Source organism: Oncorhynchus kisutch, linkage group LG22 (genome assembly GCF_002021735.2).
Source record: "Oncorhynchus kisutch isolate 150728-3 linkage group LG22, Okis_V2, whole genome shotgun sequence".
Lineage (NCBI taxonomy): Eukaryota > Metazoa > Chordata > Actinopteri > Salmoniformes > Salmonidae > Oncorhynchus > Oncorhynchus kisutch.
Window position 1 is genome coordinate 47,958,156 of NC_034195.2, and position 18,491 is coordinate 47,976,646.

An 18,491-nucleotide genomic window follows, 5' to 3' on the forward strand; every position below is an offset into this window, starting at 1 on the left:
AAAGGCTGTTAAACATTCAAGACTGCAGGGGTCCGGGCCACATCGGCCAGAGGGAGGGGAACACAGGAACTAGCTTACTGTGAGCTAACATTGTAAGAGCTAACTTTTCAACTCTTGAGCTTTGAGAGTTTGTCAGAGAGTTTGTGTGTGTGCTGGGTAAGATGGTTTGGTAGTCAGTCGGTAGGTTGAGGAAATTAAATCAATGACATCTGAGGTGAAAATTAGCATACTTGCAGATGATGTTCAGGAAAAGGCATTGAGCTATTGTCTCCGATGGGTAACAAATGTGTTTTTATTTAACTAGGAAGGTTAGTTAAAAACAATTTTTTTATTTTACAATGACGGCCTACCCCGGACAATGCTGTGCCAATTGTGCGCCGCCCTATGGGACTCGCAATCACGGCCGTGATACAGCCCGGGATCGAACCAGTCTGTAGTGACGCCTCTAGCACTGAGATGCAGTGCCTTAGACCGCTGCGCCACTCGGGAGCTATGGTCTCTGATGGGTAGCCAGTGAAGTCTGATCTGGCTGTATCTCAGACTTGACATTCTTCTGAGGCAGGTTCTGAAGGGGAAGAAGAAGCTTCTTATCTGAGCAAACATCTTTCGCTCTCTATCTCCCTCTTCTCTCTCTCCCCCTCTCTATCTCCCTCTTCTCTCTCTCCCCCTCACTTTCTCCCTCTCTATCTCCCTCTTCTCTCTATCTCCCTCTTCTCTCTCTCCCCCTCACTTTCTCGCTCTCTATCTCCCTCTTCTCTCTCTCCCCCTCACTATCTCCCTCTCTATCTCCCTCTCTCCCCCTCACTTTCTCCCTCTCCCCCCCTCTCCCCCCCTCTCTATCTCCCTCTTCTCTCTCTCCCCCTCACTTTCTCCCTCTCTATCTCCCTCTTCTCTCTCTCCCCCTCTCTATCTCCCTCTTCTCTCTCTCCCCCTTCTCTCTCTCCCCCTCTCTATCTCCCTCTCTATCTCCCTCTTCTCTCTCTCCCCCTCACTTTCTCCCTCTCTATCTCCCTCTTCTCTCTCTCCCCCTCACTTTCTCCCTCTCTATCTCCTTCTCTCCCCCTCACTTTCTCCCTCTCTATCTCCCTCTCTCCCCCTCACTTTCTCCCTCTATCTCCCTCTTCTCTCTCTCCCCCTCACTTTCTCCCTCTCTATCTCCCTCTCTCCCCCTCACTTTCTCCCTCTCTATCGCCCTCTCTCCCCCTCACTATCTCCCTCTCTCCCCCTCTCTTTCTCCCTCTCTATCTCCCTCTCTCCCCCTCTATCTCCCTCTCTCCCCCTCACTTTCTCCCTCTCCCCCCTCTCCATCTCCCTCTCTATCTATCTTTTCTCTCACCCCCCTCTTTTTCTCCCTCTATCTTCTCTCTCTCCCCCTCACTTTCTCCCTCTCCATCTCCCTCTCTATCTATCTTTTCTCTCACCCCCCTCTTTTTCTCCCTCTATCTTCTCTCTCTCCCCTTTCTCCCTCTCCCCCCCCTCTCCATCTCCCTCTCTATCTATCTTTTCTCTCACCCCCCTCTTTTTCTCCCTCTATCTTCTCTCTCTCCCCCTCACCTTCTCCCTCCTCTCTCCCCCCCTCTCTTTCTCCCTCCTCTCTTTATCTTCTCTCTCTCTCCCCCCTCTTTCTCCCTCCTCTCTTAATCTTCTCTCTCTCTCCCCCCCTCTTTCTCCCTCCCCCCCTTTCTCCCTCCTCTCTCCCCCCTCTCTTTCTCCCTCCTCTCTCCCCCCTTTCTCCCTCCTCTCTCCCCCCTCTCTTTCTCCCTCCTCTCTCCCCCCTCTCTTTCTCCCTCCTCTCTTTATCTTCTCTCTCTCTCTCTCCCCCCTCTCTTTCTCTCTAATGAATGTCATATGTATCCCCCTCTGTGACATAGCATGACCCATGCTGCCAAAGTCATGTTCTCTCTCTACTTTACTCTGGCTGAACTTTCTCTATAGCCTTAATCTACCCTGAGATACACAACCCACTACTCTCTATATACAGTAGTTAACCTTAATCTACCCTGAGATACACAACCCACTACTCTCTATATACAGTAGTTAACCTTAATCTACCCTGAGATACACAACCCACTACTCTCTATATAGTTAACCTTAATCTACCCTGAGATACACAACCCACTACTCTCTATATAGTTAACCTTAATCTACCCTGAGATACACAACCCACTACTCTCTATATAGTTAACCTTAATCTACCCTGAGATACACAACCCACTACTCTCTATATAGTTAACCTTAATCTACCCTGAGATACACAACCCACTACTCTCTATATACAGTAGTTAACCTTAATCTACCCTGAGATACACAACCCACTACTCTCTATATACAGTAGTTAACCTTAATCTACCCTGATATACACAACCCACTACTCTCTATATAGTTAACCTTAATCTACCCTGAGATACACAACCCACTACTCTCTATTTACAGTAGTTAACCTTAATCTACCCTGAGATACACAACCCACTACTCTCTATATACAGTAGTTAACCTTAATCTACCCTGAGATACACCACCCACTACTCTCTATATAGTTAACCTTAATCTACCCTGAGATACACCACCCACTGCTCTCTCTCAACAAGGCCACATAGTTTGGGGTTATTTCAATAGACGTAGATACAACAAGAAGGGTCTTATTTTGCACCCTTTTGATTGAAGACAGGTTCTCTTGGTTTGAGGGTCTCTAATCATCATGAATGCAGTAGTTAACAGCTCATCTTTGGGAGAGAGAGATGGGGGCAGAGAGAAAGACAGACATTGTGGGTCAGATTACACAGCCCCACAAACATTTCCAAAACAAATCCAATTTTGATAAACTTCCATATCTATTAGGTGAAATATCAGTGTGCCATGACAGCAGCAAGATTTGTGACCTGTGTCCACTGTAATGAATACTCAGGGAGAAAAAGGTGTAGATTCACGCGCAGGGCGCAGCAGGTGTTCATTTCACCTTCGCAGAAGGCAGGAATAGTGGTCACAGACAGGCAATGGTCATACACAGGTAGGCAAACAGGCAGGTGAATCAAAACTAGGACTGAAGGCTATAACTTGTTCCCACAAACGAGCTAAGAAAAGGCTTAGTAGAGTCAAAACGAACAATACCTCACAAAGGCACAAACAATACAAATAGTCCGGGTAGCCATTTGATTACCTGTTCAGGAGTCTTATGGCTTGGAGGTAAAAACTGTTGAGAAGCCTTTTTGTCCTAGACTTGGCACTCGGGTACCACTTGCCATGCAGTAGTAGAGAGAACAGTCTATGACTGGGGTGGCTGGGGTCTTTGACAATGTTTGGGGCCTTCCTCTGACACCACCTGGTGTAGAGGTTCTGGATGGCAGGCAGCTTAGCCCCAGTGATGTACTGGGCCGTACGCACTACCCTCTGTAGTGCCTTGCGGTCGGAGGCCGAGTAATTGCCGTACCAGGCAGTGATGCAACCAGTCAGGATGCTCTCAATGTTGCAGCTGTATAACTTTTTGAGAATCTCAGGACCCATGCCAAATCCTTTTCGTTTCCTGAGGGGGAATAGGCTTTGTCGTGCCCTCTTCATGATTGTCTTGGTGTGTTTGGATCATTCTAGTTTGTTGTTGATGTGGACACCAAGGAACTTGAAGCTCTCAACCTGCTCCACTACAGCCCCGTCAATGAGAATGGGGGCGTACTCAGTCCTCCTTTTCCTGTAGTCCAAAATCCTCTCTTTAGTCTTGGTTACATTGAGGGATAGGTTGTTATAATGGCATCACCTGGCCAGGTCTCCGACCTCCTCCCTATAGGCTGTCTTGTCGTTGTCGGTGATCAGGCCTACCAATGTTGTGTCGTCTGCAAACTTAATGATGGTGTTGGAGTCATGCCTGGCCATGCAGTCGTGGGTGAACAGGGAGTACAGGAGGGGACTGAGCACACACCCCTGGGGGGCTCCAGTGTTGAGGATCAGCGTGGCAGATGTGTTGCTACCCATCAGGAAGTCCAGGATCCAGTTGCAGAGGGAGCTGTTTAGTCCCAGGATCCTTAGCTTAGTGATGAGCTTTGAGGGTACTATGGTGTTGAACTCTGAGCTGTAGTCAATGATTAGCATTCTCACATAAGTGTTCCTTTTGTCTAGGTGGGAAAGGGCAGTGTGGAGTGCAATAGAGATTGCATCATCTGTGGATCTGTTCGGGCGGTATGCAAATTGGAGTGGGTCTAGGGTTTCCAGGATAATGGTGTTGATGTGAGCCATTCCCAGCCTTTCAAAGCATTTCATGGCTACGGACGTGAGTGCTACGGGCCAGTAGTCATTTAGGCAGGTTGCCTTTGTGTTCTTGGGCACAGGGACTATGGTGGTCTGCTTGAAACGTGTTGGTATTACATACTCAATCAGGGACATGTTGAAAATATCAGTGAAGACACCTGCCAGTTGGTCAGCACATGCCCGGAGCACACGTCCTGGTAATCCGTCTGGCCCCGCAGCCTTGTGTATGTTGACCTGTTTACAGGTCTTACTCATGTCGGCTATGGAGAGCGTGATCACACAGTCGTCTGTAACAGCTGATGCTCTCATGCATGCCTCAGTGTTGCTTGCCTCGAAGTGAGCATAGAAGTGATTTAGCTCGTCTGGTAGGCTCGTGTCCCGGGGCAGCTCGCGGCTGTGCTTCCCTTTGTAGTCTGTAATAGTTTGCAAGCCCTGCCACATAAGACGAGCGTCGGAGCCGGTGTAGTATGACTCAACCTTAGCACTGTATTAACGCTTTGCCTGTTTGATGGTTCGTCGCCTGGCATAGCAGGATTTCTTGTAAGCTTCCGGGTTAGAGTCCCGCACCTTGAAAGCGGCAGCTCTGCTCTTTAGCTCAGTGAGAATGTTGCCTGTAATCCATGTCTTCTGGTTGGGGTATGTACGTACAGTAACTGTAGGGACGACATCCTCGATGCACTTATTGATGAAGCCAATGACAGATGTAATGTACTCCTCAATGCCATCGGAAGAATCCCGGAACATGTTCCAGTCTGTGCTGCAAAACAGTCCTGTAGTTTAGCATCAGCTTCATCTGAACACTTCTTTATAGACCGAGTCACTGGTGCTTCATGGAGGATAGAGTTGTGGTCAGATTTACTAAATGGAGGGCGAGGAAGAGCTTTGGGTTAGGGTTAGAAGTTAGGGTTAGGTTTAGTACTAGGGTCAGGTTTAGGGTTAGGAGTTAGGTTTAGTACTAGGATCAGGTTTAGGTTTAGGAGTTAGGGTTAGGTTCAGTGCTAGGGTCAGGTTTAGGGTTAGGGAAAATATGATTTTGTGTCCCCCCACAAGGTTAGTTGAACAAATCGGTGTGTGTGTGTGTGTGTGTGCTGTAGGCATGTGGACTGTGCTGCCCTACGGGTGTGTGTGTGAGTGTTCCTGTCGAGGCCAGGCATGCAGACCGTGCATCTCCTGCTGCTATCTCACAGAGACTTGTTACTAAACGAGAACAGGATGTAGAGCAAACAGCTGACTCTTAAACAGTTTGGCCTCTGTTAGTGGAGGGGTGTGTGCGTACCTGTCTGCTTGCATATCTGTCTGTGTTCTGGTCCTCTACTACCACAGTGTTCTGACCCTCTACTATCACAGTGTTCTGACCCTCTACTATCACAGTGTTCTGACCCTCTACTATCACAGTGTTCTGACCCACTACTATCACAGTGGTCTGGTCCTCTACTGTCACAGTGTTCTGACCCATGACTATCACAGTGTTCTGGCCCTCTACTATCACAGTGTTCTCGCCCTCTACTGTCACAGTGTTCTGGCCCTCTACTATCACAGTGTTCTGACCCTCTACTATCACAGTGTTCTGGCCCTCTACTGTCACAGTGTTCTGGCCCTCTACTGTCACAGTGTTCTGGCCCTCTACTATCACTGTGTTCTTTCTGGTCTACTGTCACAGTGTTCTGACCCATTACTATCACAGTGTTCTGGCCCTCTACTATCACAGTGTTCTGGCCCTCTACTATCACAGTGTTCTGGCCCTCTACTATCACAGTGTTCTGGCCCTCTACTATCACAGTGTTCTGGCCCTCTACTATCACAGTGTTCTGGCCCTCTACTATCACAGTGTTCTGGCCCTCTACTATCACAGTGTTCCGATCCTCTACTATCACAGTGTTCTGGCCCTCTACTATCACAGTGTTCTGGCCCTCTACTATCACTGTGTTCTTTCTGGTCTACCGTCACGCCTGACTTCTTCAAAGGCACCAGTCAAGTGTGGCAGCTTTTCTCAGCTGTATTCCCACCAGCCCCCATAGCCCCGTGTGCCCTGCCCAGCCACGGGGGGGGGGGGAAGCTGGGGTACGAGGGGGGTGGAGGGGGTGCGCTGACAACTGGCTGGGCTCCATTGAAGTCTCACAGTCAGAGCTGTAAAGCTGTGGTCTTTTCTTTTGAGAAATGATCACAACTGCCCATTATTTTCCCCCATGCCTTTTTGTCCTACAAGGCCGTTCAGCGTGGCTGGTATAGCTCAGAGTAGCATTCAGATGGTATGTTACTTCAGACAGGTTGGAACTTTTCAAGTAGTAATAGAGGTAATAGGAAATCACATTTATCAGGCTTACAAAATAGTTGTAATACTGTGGTAGTACATTAGTAGTACAGTAGTATCACAGTAGTAGTACAGTAGTAACACAGTAGTAGTAGTACAGTAGTAGTAGTGGAAGTACATTAGTAGTACAGTAGTAGTAGTACAGTAGTAGCACAGTAGTAGTAGTACAGTAGTAGCACAGTAGTAGTAGTACAGTAGGAGCACAGTAGTAGTACAGTAGTAGGAGTACATTAGTAGTACAGCAGTAGTAGTACAGTAGTAGTTGTAGTACAGTAGTAGTTGTAGTACAGTAGTAGTAGAGTAGTAGCACCGTAGTAGTACAGTAGTAGTACAGTAATAATAGTACAGTATTAGCCCCAGCAGTAGCCCCTGTATTAGCCCCAGTAGTAGCCCCAGTAGTAGCCCCAGTATTAGCACCTGTAGTAGCACCTGTAGTAGCACCTGTAGTAGCCCCAGTAGTAGCCCCTGTAGTAGTACAGTATTAGCCCCAGTAGTATCCCCAGCATTAGCCCCAGCATTAGCCCCAGCATTAGCCCCAATATTAGTACAGTATTAGCCCCAGTATTAGCCCCAATAGTAGTACAGTATTAGCCCCAGTAGTAGCCCCAGTAGTAGCCCCTGTATTAGCCCTAGTATTAGCCCCAGTAGTAGCCCCTGTAGTAGCCCCTGTATTAGCCCTAGTATTAGCCCCAGTAGTAGCCCCTGTAGTGGCCCCTGTATTTCCATCTTTCCGTGTCAGGGTCCACTCGATGGTCCCCATCCCTTTCTCTCTCATCCCTCCATCCCTCTCTCTCTCACCTGTCAGACAGACAACAACCTGACCTCCCGATTCACCTGTCTCTTACCTCTATCTCTCATCCCTCCACCCTTCTCTCTCTCACCTGACAGACAGACAGCGCTCTGGCCTCCTCTGATTGACCTCTGTCTCTTCCCTCTATCCATTCCAAAGATGAAAGGATGATTAGAGAGACAGACAGACGCCCTCTTCCCTCCATCTCTGAGGCAGGTTGAAAAACAAACAGCCCTGAGGAGAAGAAGAGGGGCGGAGAGATAAACAAAAGAGACGGGTAAAGAACAGGGGCTTTGGACATTCGCCACATGGCACTGAGATCCACAGGGAGTTGTGTATCCTATAGTCAGGGAGTTGTGTATCCTATAGCCAGGGTTACTGTTGTTATACAGACCTCCAGCTGTAGTCAGGGAGTTGTGTATCCTATAGCCACGGAGTTGTGTATCCTATAGCCAGGGTTACTGTTGTTATACAGACCTCCAGCTGTAGTCAGGGAGTTGTGTATCCTATAGCCAGGGTTACTGTTGTTATACAGACCTCCAGCTGTAGTCAGGGAGTTGTGTATCCTATAGCCAGGGTTACTGTTGTTATACAGACCTCCAGCTGTAGTCAGGGAGTTGTGTATCCTATAGCCACGGAGTTGTGTATCCTATAGTACCCTTTTATTCTTTTTTTTATTTTACCTTTATTTAACCAGGTAGGCAAGTTGAGAACAAGTTCTCATTTACAATTGCGACCTGGCCAAGATAAAGCAAAGCAGTTCGACAGATAAAACGACACAGAGTTACACATGGAGTAAAAACAAACATACAGTCAATAATGCAGTATAAACAAGTCTATATACAATGTGAGCAAATGAGGTGAGAAGGGAGGTAAAGGCAAAAAAGGCCATGATGGCAAAGTAAATACAATATAGCAAGTAAAATACTGGAATGGTAGTTTTGCAATGGAAGAATGTGCAAAGTAGAAATAAAAAAATAATGGGGTGCAAAGGAGCAAAATAAATAAATAAATTAAAATTAAATACAGTTGGGAAAGAGGTAGTTGTTTGGGCTAAATTATAGGTGGGCTATGTACAGGTGCAGTAATCTGTGAGCTGCTCTGACAGTTGGTGCTTAAAGCTCGTGAGGGAGATAAGTGTTTCCAGTTTCAGAGATTTTTGTAGTTCGTTCCAGTCATTGGCAGCAGAGAACTGGAAGGAGAGGCGGCCAAAGAAAGAATTGGTTTTGGGGGTGACTAGAGAGATATACCTGCTGGAGCGTGTGCTACAGGTGGGAGATGCTATGGTGACCAGCGAGCTGAGATAAGGGGGGACTTTACCTAGCAGGGTCTTGTAGATGACATGGAGCCAGTGGGTTTGGCGACGAGTATGAAGCGAGGGCCAGCCAACGAGAGCGTACAGGTCGCAATGGTGGGTAGTATATGGGGCTTTGGTGATAAAACGGATTGCACTGTGATAGACTGCATCCAATTTGTTGAGTAGGGTATTGGAGGCTATTTTGTAAATGACATCGCCAAAGTCGAGGATTGGTAGGATGGTCAGTTTTACAAGGGTATGTTTGGCGTATGTTATACAGACCTCCAGCTGTAGTCAGGGAGTTGTGTATCCTAATGCCAGGGTTACTGTTGTTATACAGACCTCCAGCTGTAGTCAGGGAGTTGTGTATCCTATAGCCAGGGTTACTGTTGTTATACAGACCTCAGCTGTAGTCAGGGAGTTGTGTATCCTATAGTCAGGGAGTTGTGTATCCTATAGCCAGGGTTACTGTTGTTATACTGACCTCCAGATGTAGTCGGGGAGTTGTGTATCCTATAGCCAGGGTTACTGTTGTTACACAGACCTCCAGCTATAGCCAGGGAGTTGTGTATCCTATAGCCAGGGAGTTGTGTATCCTATAGTCAGGGAGTTGTGTATCCTATAGTCAGGGAGTTGTGTATCCTATAGTCAGGGAGTTGTGTATCCTATAGTCAGGGAGTTGTGTATCCTATAGCCAGGGTTACTGTTGTTATACAGACCTCCAGCTGTAGTCGGGGAGTTGTGTATCCTATAGCCAGTGTTACTGTTGTTATACAGACCTCCAGCTGTAGTCAGGGAGTTGTGTATCCTATAGTCAGGGAGTTGTGTATCCTATAGCCAGGGTTACTGTTGTTATACAGACCTCCAGCTGTAGTCAGGGAGTTGTGTATCCTATAGTCAGGGAGTTGTGTATCCTATAGCCAGGGTTACTGTTGTTATACAGACCTCCAGCTGTAGTCGGGGAGTTGTGTATCCTATAGCCAGTGTTACTGTTGTTATACAGACCTCCAGCTGTAGTCAGGGAGTTGTGTATCCTATAGCCAGGGTTACGGTTGTTATACAGACCTCCAGCTGTAGTCAGGGAGTTGTGTATCCTAATGCCAGGGTTACTGTTGTTATACAGACCTCCAGCTGTAGTCAGGGAGTTGTGTATCCTATAGCCAGGGTTACTGTTGTTATACAGACCTCAGCTGTAGTCAGGGAGTTGTGTATCCTATAGTCAGGGAGTTGTGTATCCTATAGCCAGGGTTACTGTTGTTATACTGACCTCCAGCTGTAGTCGGGGAGTTGTGTATCCTATAGCCAGTGTTACTGTTGTTATACAGACCTCCAGCTGTAGTCAGGGACTCACTCATCTCATCCCCCTGCTATAAATATCTGTATTTATCACCAGAGGAACAAAAGTGTTGCAGAGATCCCTTCAGCGCCTTTCGGGGAAGATAACCCACATCAACGCAGTGCTGGTGGTGACTCAGTCAGTGCTAAGCTGTGCAACATGTCTGAGACTGACTGGGTGAATGATGTTTGGGTCACTTTTGTTAGGAACCAAACTGAAGAAAAACTGAATGAAACAGGGAGGGACAAACGAAAGGACTAAGAAATGCTCACTTTAAGTTCCATCTCCACAATGAACCCTGGACCATGTGTACTACTGTATGTGGATGATGTATCTATCACTCTGCCTTGACTAAAACATATCTCCCTCTCTCTCTCCCTCTCCCTCTCCCTCTGCAGTAGAAGGCGTGGTGTGTGATGAACCTAGAGAGTGCGTGTGGTTACCAGGTCGGGGCGCGGAGCCCGCGGGAAGTGATGGAGCAGAAAGTCCAAGGTCAGCTGAACTTTGGCTTCCAGAGGAGTTCCACGTCAGACGACGACTCAGGCTGTGCCCTGGAAGAGTATGCCTGGGCACCGCCTGGCCTCAGACCCGAACTGGTGAGATGCCCCCAAATATACAACACAACAGGGTCCCGTGTAGCTCAGTTGGTAGAGCATGGTGCTTGCAATGCCAGAGTTGTGGGTTCGATATCCACGGGGGACCAGTACAGGGAAAAAGTCCCAAAAAATACCCACTCACTAAAAAGTACCCACTCACTACTGTCAGCCGCTCTGGACAAGAGCATCTGCTAAATGACAAGAAAGTACAAATGTAAAAACACCCTCTGTTCTAATATACTGTACAATATGCCCCTTAAATTCAACACTATACGCCACTTAAACTGAATGAAAATATAAAGGCAACATGTAAAGTGTTGGAGCTGAAATAAAAGATCCCAGAAATGTTACATAAACATAAAGCTTGTTTCTCTCAAATTTTGTGCACCAATTTGACATCCTTGTTAGTGAGCATTTTTCCTTTACCAAGATAATCCATACATCTGACAGTTGGGGCATATCAAGAAGCTGATTAAACAGCATGATAATGACAGAGGTGCACCTTGTGCTGGAGACAATAAAAGGCCACTCTAAAATGTCACACAACACAATGCCACAGATGTCTCAAGTTGAGGGAGCGTGCAATTGGCATGCTGACTGCAGGAATGTCCACCAGAGCTGTTGCCAAAGAATGGAACGTTTTTTTCTCTACCATGAGCCACCTCCAACGTCGTTTTAGAGAATTTGGCAGTATGTCAAACCGGCCTCACAACCGCAGACCATGCGTAACCACGCCAGCTCAGGACCTTCACATCCGTTTTTTTCACCTGCAGGATCGTCTGAGACCAGCCACCCGGACAGCTGATGAAACTGAAGAGTATTTCTGTCTGAAATAAAGCCCTTTTGTGGGGAAAAGCTCATTCTGACTGGCTGGGCCTGGCCCCCAAGTGGGTGGGCCCATGCCCTCCCAGGCTGCAACCCCTGCCAATTAATGTAAAATCCATAGATTAGGGCCTAATATATTTATTTTAAGTGACTGATTTCGTTATATGAACTGTAACTCAGTAAAATAGTTGAAATTGTTACGTTTATTTTTTTATTCAGTATATACAGCATATGTACAGTATATACAGTACATTGAAGTCGGAAGTTTACATACACTTACGTTGGAGTCATTAAAACTAGTTTTTCAACCACTCCACATATTTCTTAACGCACCCATCCCGTTAGCGGGATCATTTTCGTCAACATCCGCTGAATTGCAAAGCGCCAAATTCCAATTAAATTACTAAAAATATTTAATTTTCATGAAATCACAAGTGCAATATAGCAAAACACAGCTTAGCTTGTTGTTAATCCACCTGGCGTGTCAGATTTCAATAAAGCTTTTCGGTGAAAGCATAACAAGCGTTTATGTAAGAACATCTCTCTCAGTAGACAAACTATAACAAACAGCTAGCAGCCAAGTAGACTGGTCACGAAAGTCAGACACGCAATAAATTAAATGCTTACCTTTGATGATCTTCAGATGTTTGCACTCACGAGACTCCCAGTTACACTATAAATGTTCCTATTGTTCCATAAAGATTATTTTATATCCAAAATACCTCCATTTGTTTGGCTCGTTATGTTCAGAAATCCACAGGCTCGAGCGGTCACGTCATCGCAGACAAAAATTCCAAATAGTATCCGTAAAGTGCATAGAAAGATGTCAAATGTTTTTATAATCAATTCTCAGGTTGGTTTTACAATATATATATATATATAATCGATAATATGTCAACTGGAATGTAGCTTCTTCCATAGGCGAGAGAGAGAAAATGGCTGTTGCGCATGAAAAATTCTGCTGGCACCCAGTCATCCACTGACACGATGGGTTCTTTCTCGCTCATTTTTCAAAATAAAAGCCTGAAACTATGTCTAAAGACTGTTCACAGCTCGAGGAAGCCATAGGAAAAGTCATCTGGTTGATATCCCTTTAAATGGAGGCAAGGCATCCAACGGAACAGAGAGCTTTCAGGAAAAACAGCACTTCCTTGTTGGATTTTCCTCAGGTTTTCGCCTGCAGTATCAGTTCTGTTATACACACAGACAATATTTTGACAGTTTTGGAAACTTTAGAGTGTTTTCTATCCTAATCTGACAATTATATGCATATTCCAGTTTCTGGGGTTTCAAATGGGTATGTTTTTTAGCCAAAAACGAAAATACTGCCCCCTACACTCAAAAAGTTTAACAAACTATAGTTTTGGCAAGTCGGTTAGGACATCTACTTTATGCATGACACAAGCCAGTTTTCCAACAATTGTTTACAGACAGATTATTTAACTTATAATTCACTGTATCACAATTCCAGTGGGTCAGAAGTTGACTGTGCCTTTAAACAGCTTGGAAAATTCCAGAAAATATTGTCATGGTGTTAGAAGCTTCTGATAGGCTAATTGACCTAATTTGAGTCAATTGGAGGTGTACCTGTGGATGTATTTCAAGGCCTACCTTCAAACTCAGCACCTTTTTGCTTGACATCATGGGAAAATCAAAAGAAATCAGCCAAGACCTCAGAAAAAAATTCTAGACCACCACAAGTCTGGTTTTGGTACTTTGGTGCGAAAAATGCAAATCAATCCCAGAACAACAGCAAAGGACCTTGTGAAGATGGTGGAGGAAACAGGTACAAAAGTATCTATATCCAGAGCAAAACAGCAAAATGAGTCCTATACCGACATAACCTGAAAGGCCCCTCAGCAAGGAAGAAGCCACTGCTCCAAAACCGCCATAAAAATGCCAGACTACAGTTTGCAGCTGCACATGGGGACAAAGATCGTACTTTTTGGAGAAATGTCCTCTGGTCTGATGAAACAAAAATGAGAACTGTTTGGCCATAATGACCATCGTTATGTTTGGAGGAAAAGGGGAGGGGCTTGCAAGCCAAAGAACACCATCCCAACCGTGAAGCATGGGGGTGGCAGAATCATGTCGTGGGGGTGCTTTGCTGCAGGAGGGACTGGTGCACCTCACAAAATAGATCACTTCATGAGAAAGGAAAATGATGTGGATATATTGGAGCAACAACTCAAGACATCAGTCAGGAAGTTAAAGCTTGGTCGCAAATGGGTCTTCCAAATGGACAATGACCCCAAGCATACTTCCAAAGTCGTGGCAAAATGGCTTGAAGATAGCAAAGTCAAGGTATTGGAGTGGCCATCACAAAGCCCTGACCTCAATCCTTTAGAAAATTTGTGGGCAGAACTGAAAAAGCATGTGTGAGCAAAGAGGCCTCCAAACCTGAATCAGTTACACCAGCTCTGTCAGGAGGAATGGGCCAAAATTCACCCAACTTATTGTGGGAAGCTTGTGGAAGGCTACCTGAAACGTTTGACCGAAGTTAAAGAATTTAAAGGCAATGCTACCAAATACTAATTGAGTGCATGTAAACTTCTGACCCACTGGGAATGTGATGAAAGAAGTAAAAGCTGACATAAATCGTATTCTTGTCACCCTGAAACCGGACAAAGCTGCTCGTCTCTAACCGTCGATGTGGCACTTTGACCCTTAGGGCCACTGGCCTGGCTACACTTTGCCCCTCGGGGCAGTTGACAGCAACTGAAGGCTACATTAGGAGGGAGGGTCATGACTGCTACCAGATAAAAGGGTGGGATGTTCTTGTCTCCTGTTTAGAAGGGGTTCCCTGCTACTCGGCCCATCTCTGGGAATTGCAATTGACCCCCACAATCCTCAGTGTTGAGCTGTCGTAAATGATGCACATTTCATGCTGCGGTTACTCCTGCATCCACCTCCCTCGGTCAGGGCTAAAGAGCAGTAAGATGACTGCCCCCCTACCTCCAGGGCTGTGTGTTTCTCCACTGTAATGTGCACAACAGGGCCGTTCAACAGAATAGTGGCTGTAAAGGCATTACAGTTGACCCAGGCATTTAGACACAAAAGGGGGCTGTTTATTTGGAAGCTTCAGAGCCTGGGTCTCTTGTTGCTTCAGCCCCCCCCCCCTTCATTGCTTCCATGTGTGCTGTTTAAAGGGAGGTAGAGGGGGATAGAGAGTGGGGGGAGTAAGGGAAGAAAGGGAGAGAGACAGAGGGAGAGAAGGAAGGGAAGGTAGTTGGGAGAGTGCCACATAACACAAGTGGACCCTGTTTGTGAACGAGCCTGTAAAAGGCAGCTGTGGCGAGGTCCCCTCCAAGCTAAACCTAGTGTTGCCAGCAACCAGCGGGACGGGGGGACTGATCCACATCTAAAGGCCTCCTCCTGCATCTGATCTGTCAGATCTCTACTAATCACCAGCAGACTTTTAAATGCCAGAGTTCAGTGTCTTTGGGGTGGTGCTTGACAAGTCTGCCTGTCTCAAACAATGGAGCCCTCCACTATGCTCACTTTTCAGGTAGGGACACACACGCACACAGCCCACTATCCAGGGGCAGGCTTAGCTGGAATTATCATTTCTAATGTGCTGAATAACATTTATCTGGGCCAGTGAAATAGTTTAAGAGAAATCTGGGAAGTTGCTCCTCCGTTCGACAGGGAGCTAGGATCCGGTCAGGGCTGTTTTTATATTCTCCATTAAGAGCATGTTACTTCACAGTATAAACAACGCTTCAGGTTAATTTTGTGTGTGGTGGGTGTAAGCATGGCGCTACCAAAGGATCAAATACACAATGTGTGTGTGTGTCTACCATCTGTCTTCTGCTCTGTGTGCTCCAGGTCCAGCTGTATTTCTCCTGTCTGCCTGAGGACAAGGTTCCTTACGTTAACAGTCCTGGAGAGAAGTTCAGAATCAAACAACTCCTCTATCAGCTGCCTCCACATGACAACGAGGTAAGGAAAAGGCCCCAAAAGAGTGTGGTTGTACGTGCATGGGTGTGTGTAGTTCATATAAACTGTGTGTGTATGTTTGTGTGTACGCTGTGTGTGTACGCGTGTGTGTGCCATAAAATGCATCCCAGCATGCCCTCTCATTAAAGGCGTCGTAACAGGGCAGGTCTCACAGCAGGACAGCACCCATTTTCCCACCATCCATCCCATCCATACCATCCATCCCATCCATCCATCCCATCCCATCCCTCCCATCCATCCATCCATCCATCCCATCCCATCCCTCCATCCATCCCATCCCATCCCCTTTCCCAGACTCAATGTTGTTTGAAGATGTGGCCGACCCTTGTCCTTCCCTGCCTTGCAGTAAACCTCTGTTTAAGACCACCTTACCACCTACTAGGGTTGGGGTCAATTCCATTCTAATTCAGACAGGAAATAAATGGAAAGTCCAATCCTCCAAGCAATGACATTTCATTTGACTTCCAGTTTACTGAATTGAAATGGGATTGACCCCCCCCCCCAGCTCCATGCCATTCTGTGATGGAGGACTTGGCATTCACGTTATCACCATCAGAGTCATTCGTCCCTTGATCCAACGCTGGGTCACAGACTGTCATGCCCAGGGTACAGTAAGCCCTTTGACTATGATTTGATGATGTTTGCTGACAGCCCCCACCAGCAGGGTTCCTGTCAGTCTTTCTGGGGACAGACCAGTGGGATAGGCGACGCTGCTGAAAGACGTCCTTTATATGTGCCACCACCGCAGTGACATCACAGCCTGAGCCAGAGCTGCTTCTCTTTGTGGTTCTTCCCCTCGTGATTCCACTCTAAACACAACCCCTGTAAAACGTCTGCTTTCTCTTGGTAACGGTTTGAGGAGAGAGACATAAAAAAAAACAGTTGTCACTCTCTGCTTTGTGTTGTACAATTAAATCCACTTTGGACGATGTTTAACGAAGGCCTGTCTTCTTTCACTCCCTGCAGGGCCGCTACTGTCAGTCTCTCAGTGAGGAGGAGAAGAAGGAGCTCCACATGTTCAGTGTCCAGAGGAAGAAGGAGGCGCTGGGGAGGGGCTCTCTCAAGCTCCTGCCCCGGGACCTGCTACACAGCATCTGTGAACATGTACGTCCCCTCTCGCACACCGACACTCACCTCAGTTCCTAACAGGAACATTTTCACATAAGACACATAAACCAATGGGTAGATGGGGAATTTTTAAGGTAACATACCGGTCAAAAGTTTTACAACACTTACTCATTCAAGGGTTTTTCTTTATTTTTACTATTATCTACATTGTTGAATAATAGTGAAGACATCAAAACTATGAAATAACACATATGGAATCATGTAGTAACCAAAAAAGTGTTTAACAACTCAAAATATATTTTATTCTTTAGTAGTACACATGATTCTTTAAAAAGCCACCCTTTGCCTTGATGACAGCTTTCCACACTCTTGGCATTCTCTCAACCAGCTTCACCTGGAAGGTGTAGAAGATGTACAATGTAAAAAAATAAAGAAAAATAAAGAAAAACCCTTGAATGAGTAGATGTTCCAAAACTTTTGACCAGTATTGTATGTAACAGTTTGCGAAGTTAAAGGAACTGTTGTAAGCCATATAACCCAATTACATGACTATTGAGAAGCGAAAAGCAGAACTATCTGTAGCCTGTGCTTCACTAGAGGAGTCCGTTTCTCTTAGAACCTCCTCTTCCTCTGTGTTGTATGTCAACCATGCTATGTAAGAGATCCCTAAACATACGGTGGTTTTGCAGCCATCGTAAATATAAAAAGCCTCTCAGAGTTAGAGTGTAGCTCCAGTGGGTTGACTTGATTCTGTGCTCTGCTCGATCCTCAGTGTTTTATTTAGTGTACTTACAAATGGAGCCTGAGCAGCCCGGGGGATGACTATTAAGCTTGGTCAAAACACAGCTCTGCTCTGCTCTGCAGTGGCTCTCCCTGCTGTAAAATGTTAATGTGATGTTGTTTGTAGTCCCAGTGTTAAAGCACTGCCTGTGTCCTCACATGACACACACAGATAAACCGAGAGGAACAACCCAACTGCAGAGGGACCGTAGTCGACCACAGTTAGCACCATGGTCAGAATTCCCATAATAACACCAGATGCCATGTTATGAACTGTACTGATGCGGTCCCTCACAGATGGAAGGGAGTTGGTCACGTATCTCAACCCTCCTCCTCTCTCCAGTAGGGAATGGGGACAGGGGGACTTAGTGGCCATATGATACCCTAGTTAGTATCCAGGCTGAGGCCATGCTGTAGGATTAGATAGGATAGCCACACACTCCAGAATGGAAGTTACATAACTAGGGCATTTGGCCATAATTGTTGACATGTTTTCACTGTGCAGTCAACCACACATTTAACTAGTAATGAAATTCATGTTTTTTTTTTAAGTCAGCACTTTAAAAATTACAATATGCCATTTTTACTGGTCATTTCAATGAAATGTATATACCCATTGATTCTTGAAGAATAACTTCCCTAATGAGCTTAATGCAATAATACAGTAGAAAATATCTAGTTTTAGAGTGAAACTCTGTTCTTTATGGATGTCCCTTGTGTGGATTTCATCACAGTGTGGGGAGAGCATCAACGGAGGGGAGATGACGGTTTTTGCCTCCAGAGCGGGTCCTGGGCTGTCCTGGCACCCAGCATGCTTTACGTGCTCCACGTGTAGTGAGCTGCTGGTTGACCTCATCTACTTCTACCAGGATGGGAAGATCCACTGTGGCCGACACCACGCAGAGCTGCTCAAGCCACGTTGCTCTGCCTGCGACGAGGTGAGTGTGGAGATGCACTGTGGCCGACGCCAGAGCGGAGTTGAGCGAGATTTCCAACCACTCATTCCAACCACTTCACTAAAAACCATCCTGCGCTCACAGGAACAAAAACCGTCCTGCGCTCACAGGAACAAAAACCATCCTGCGCTCACAGGAATAAAAACCATCCTGCGCTCACAGGAATAAAAACCATCCTGCGCTCACAGGAACAAAAACCATCCTGCGCTCACAGGAACAAAAACCATCCTGCGCTCACAGGAACAAAAACCATCCTGCGCTCACAGGAACAAAAACCATCCTGCGCTCACAGGAATAAAAACCATCCTGCGCTCACAGGAACAAAAACCATCCTGC

General features: G+C 46.3%; 1 protein-coding gene across 1 annotated transcript in view; it reads left to right on the forward strand.

The window, feature by feature from the left end:
- The window catches only part of LOC109867616 (prickle-like protein 1), a 60,741-nt gene that overhangs the window by 32,744 nt on the left and 9,506 nt on the right, over positions 1–18,491 (forward strand). Inside the window, exons 2-5 of the mRNA XM_020456862.2 lie at positions 10,369–10,566; positions 15,220–15,333; positions 16,318–16,455; positions 17,934–18,137. Of these exons, the coding sequence (XP_020312451.1) occupies positions 10,387–10,566; positions 15,220–15,333; positions 16,318–16,455; positions 17,934–18,137 (636 nt within the window). The 5' untranslated portion in view covers positions 10,369–10,386. The remainder of the gene's footprint in view (positions 1–10,368; positions 10,567–15,219; positions 15,334–16,317; positions 16,456–17,933; positions 18,138–18,491) is intronic.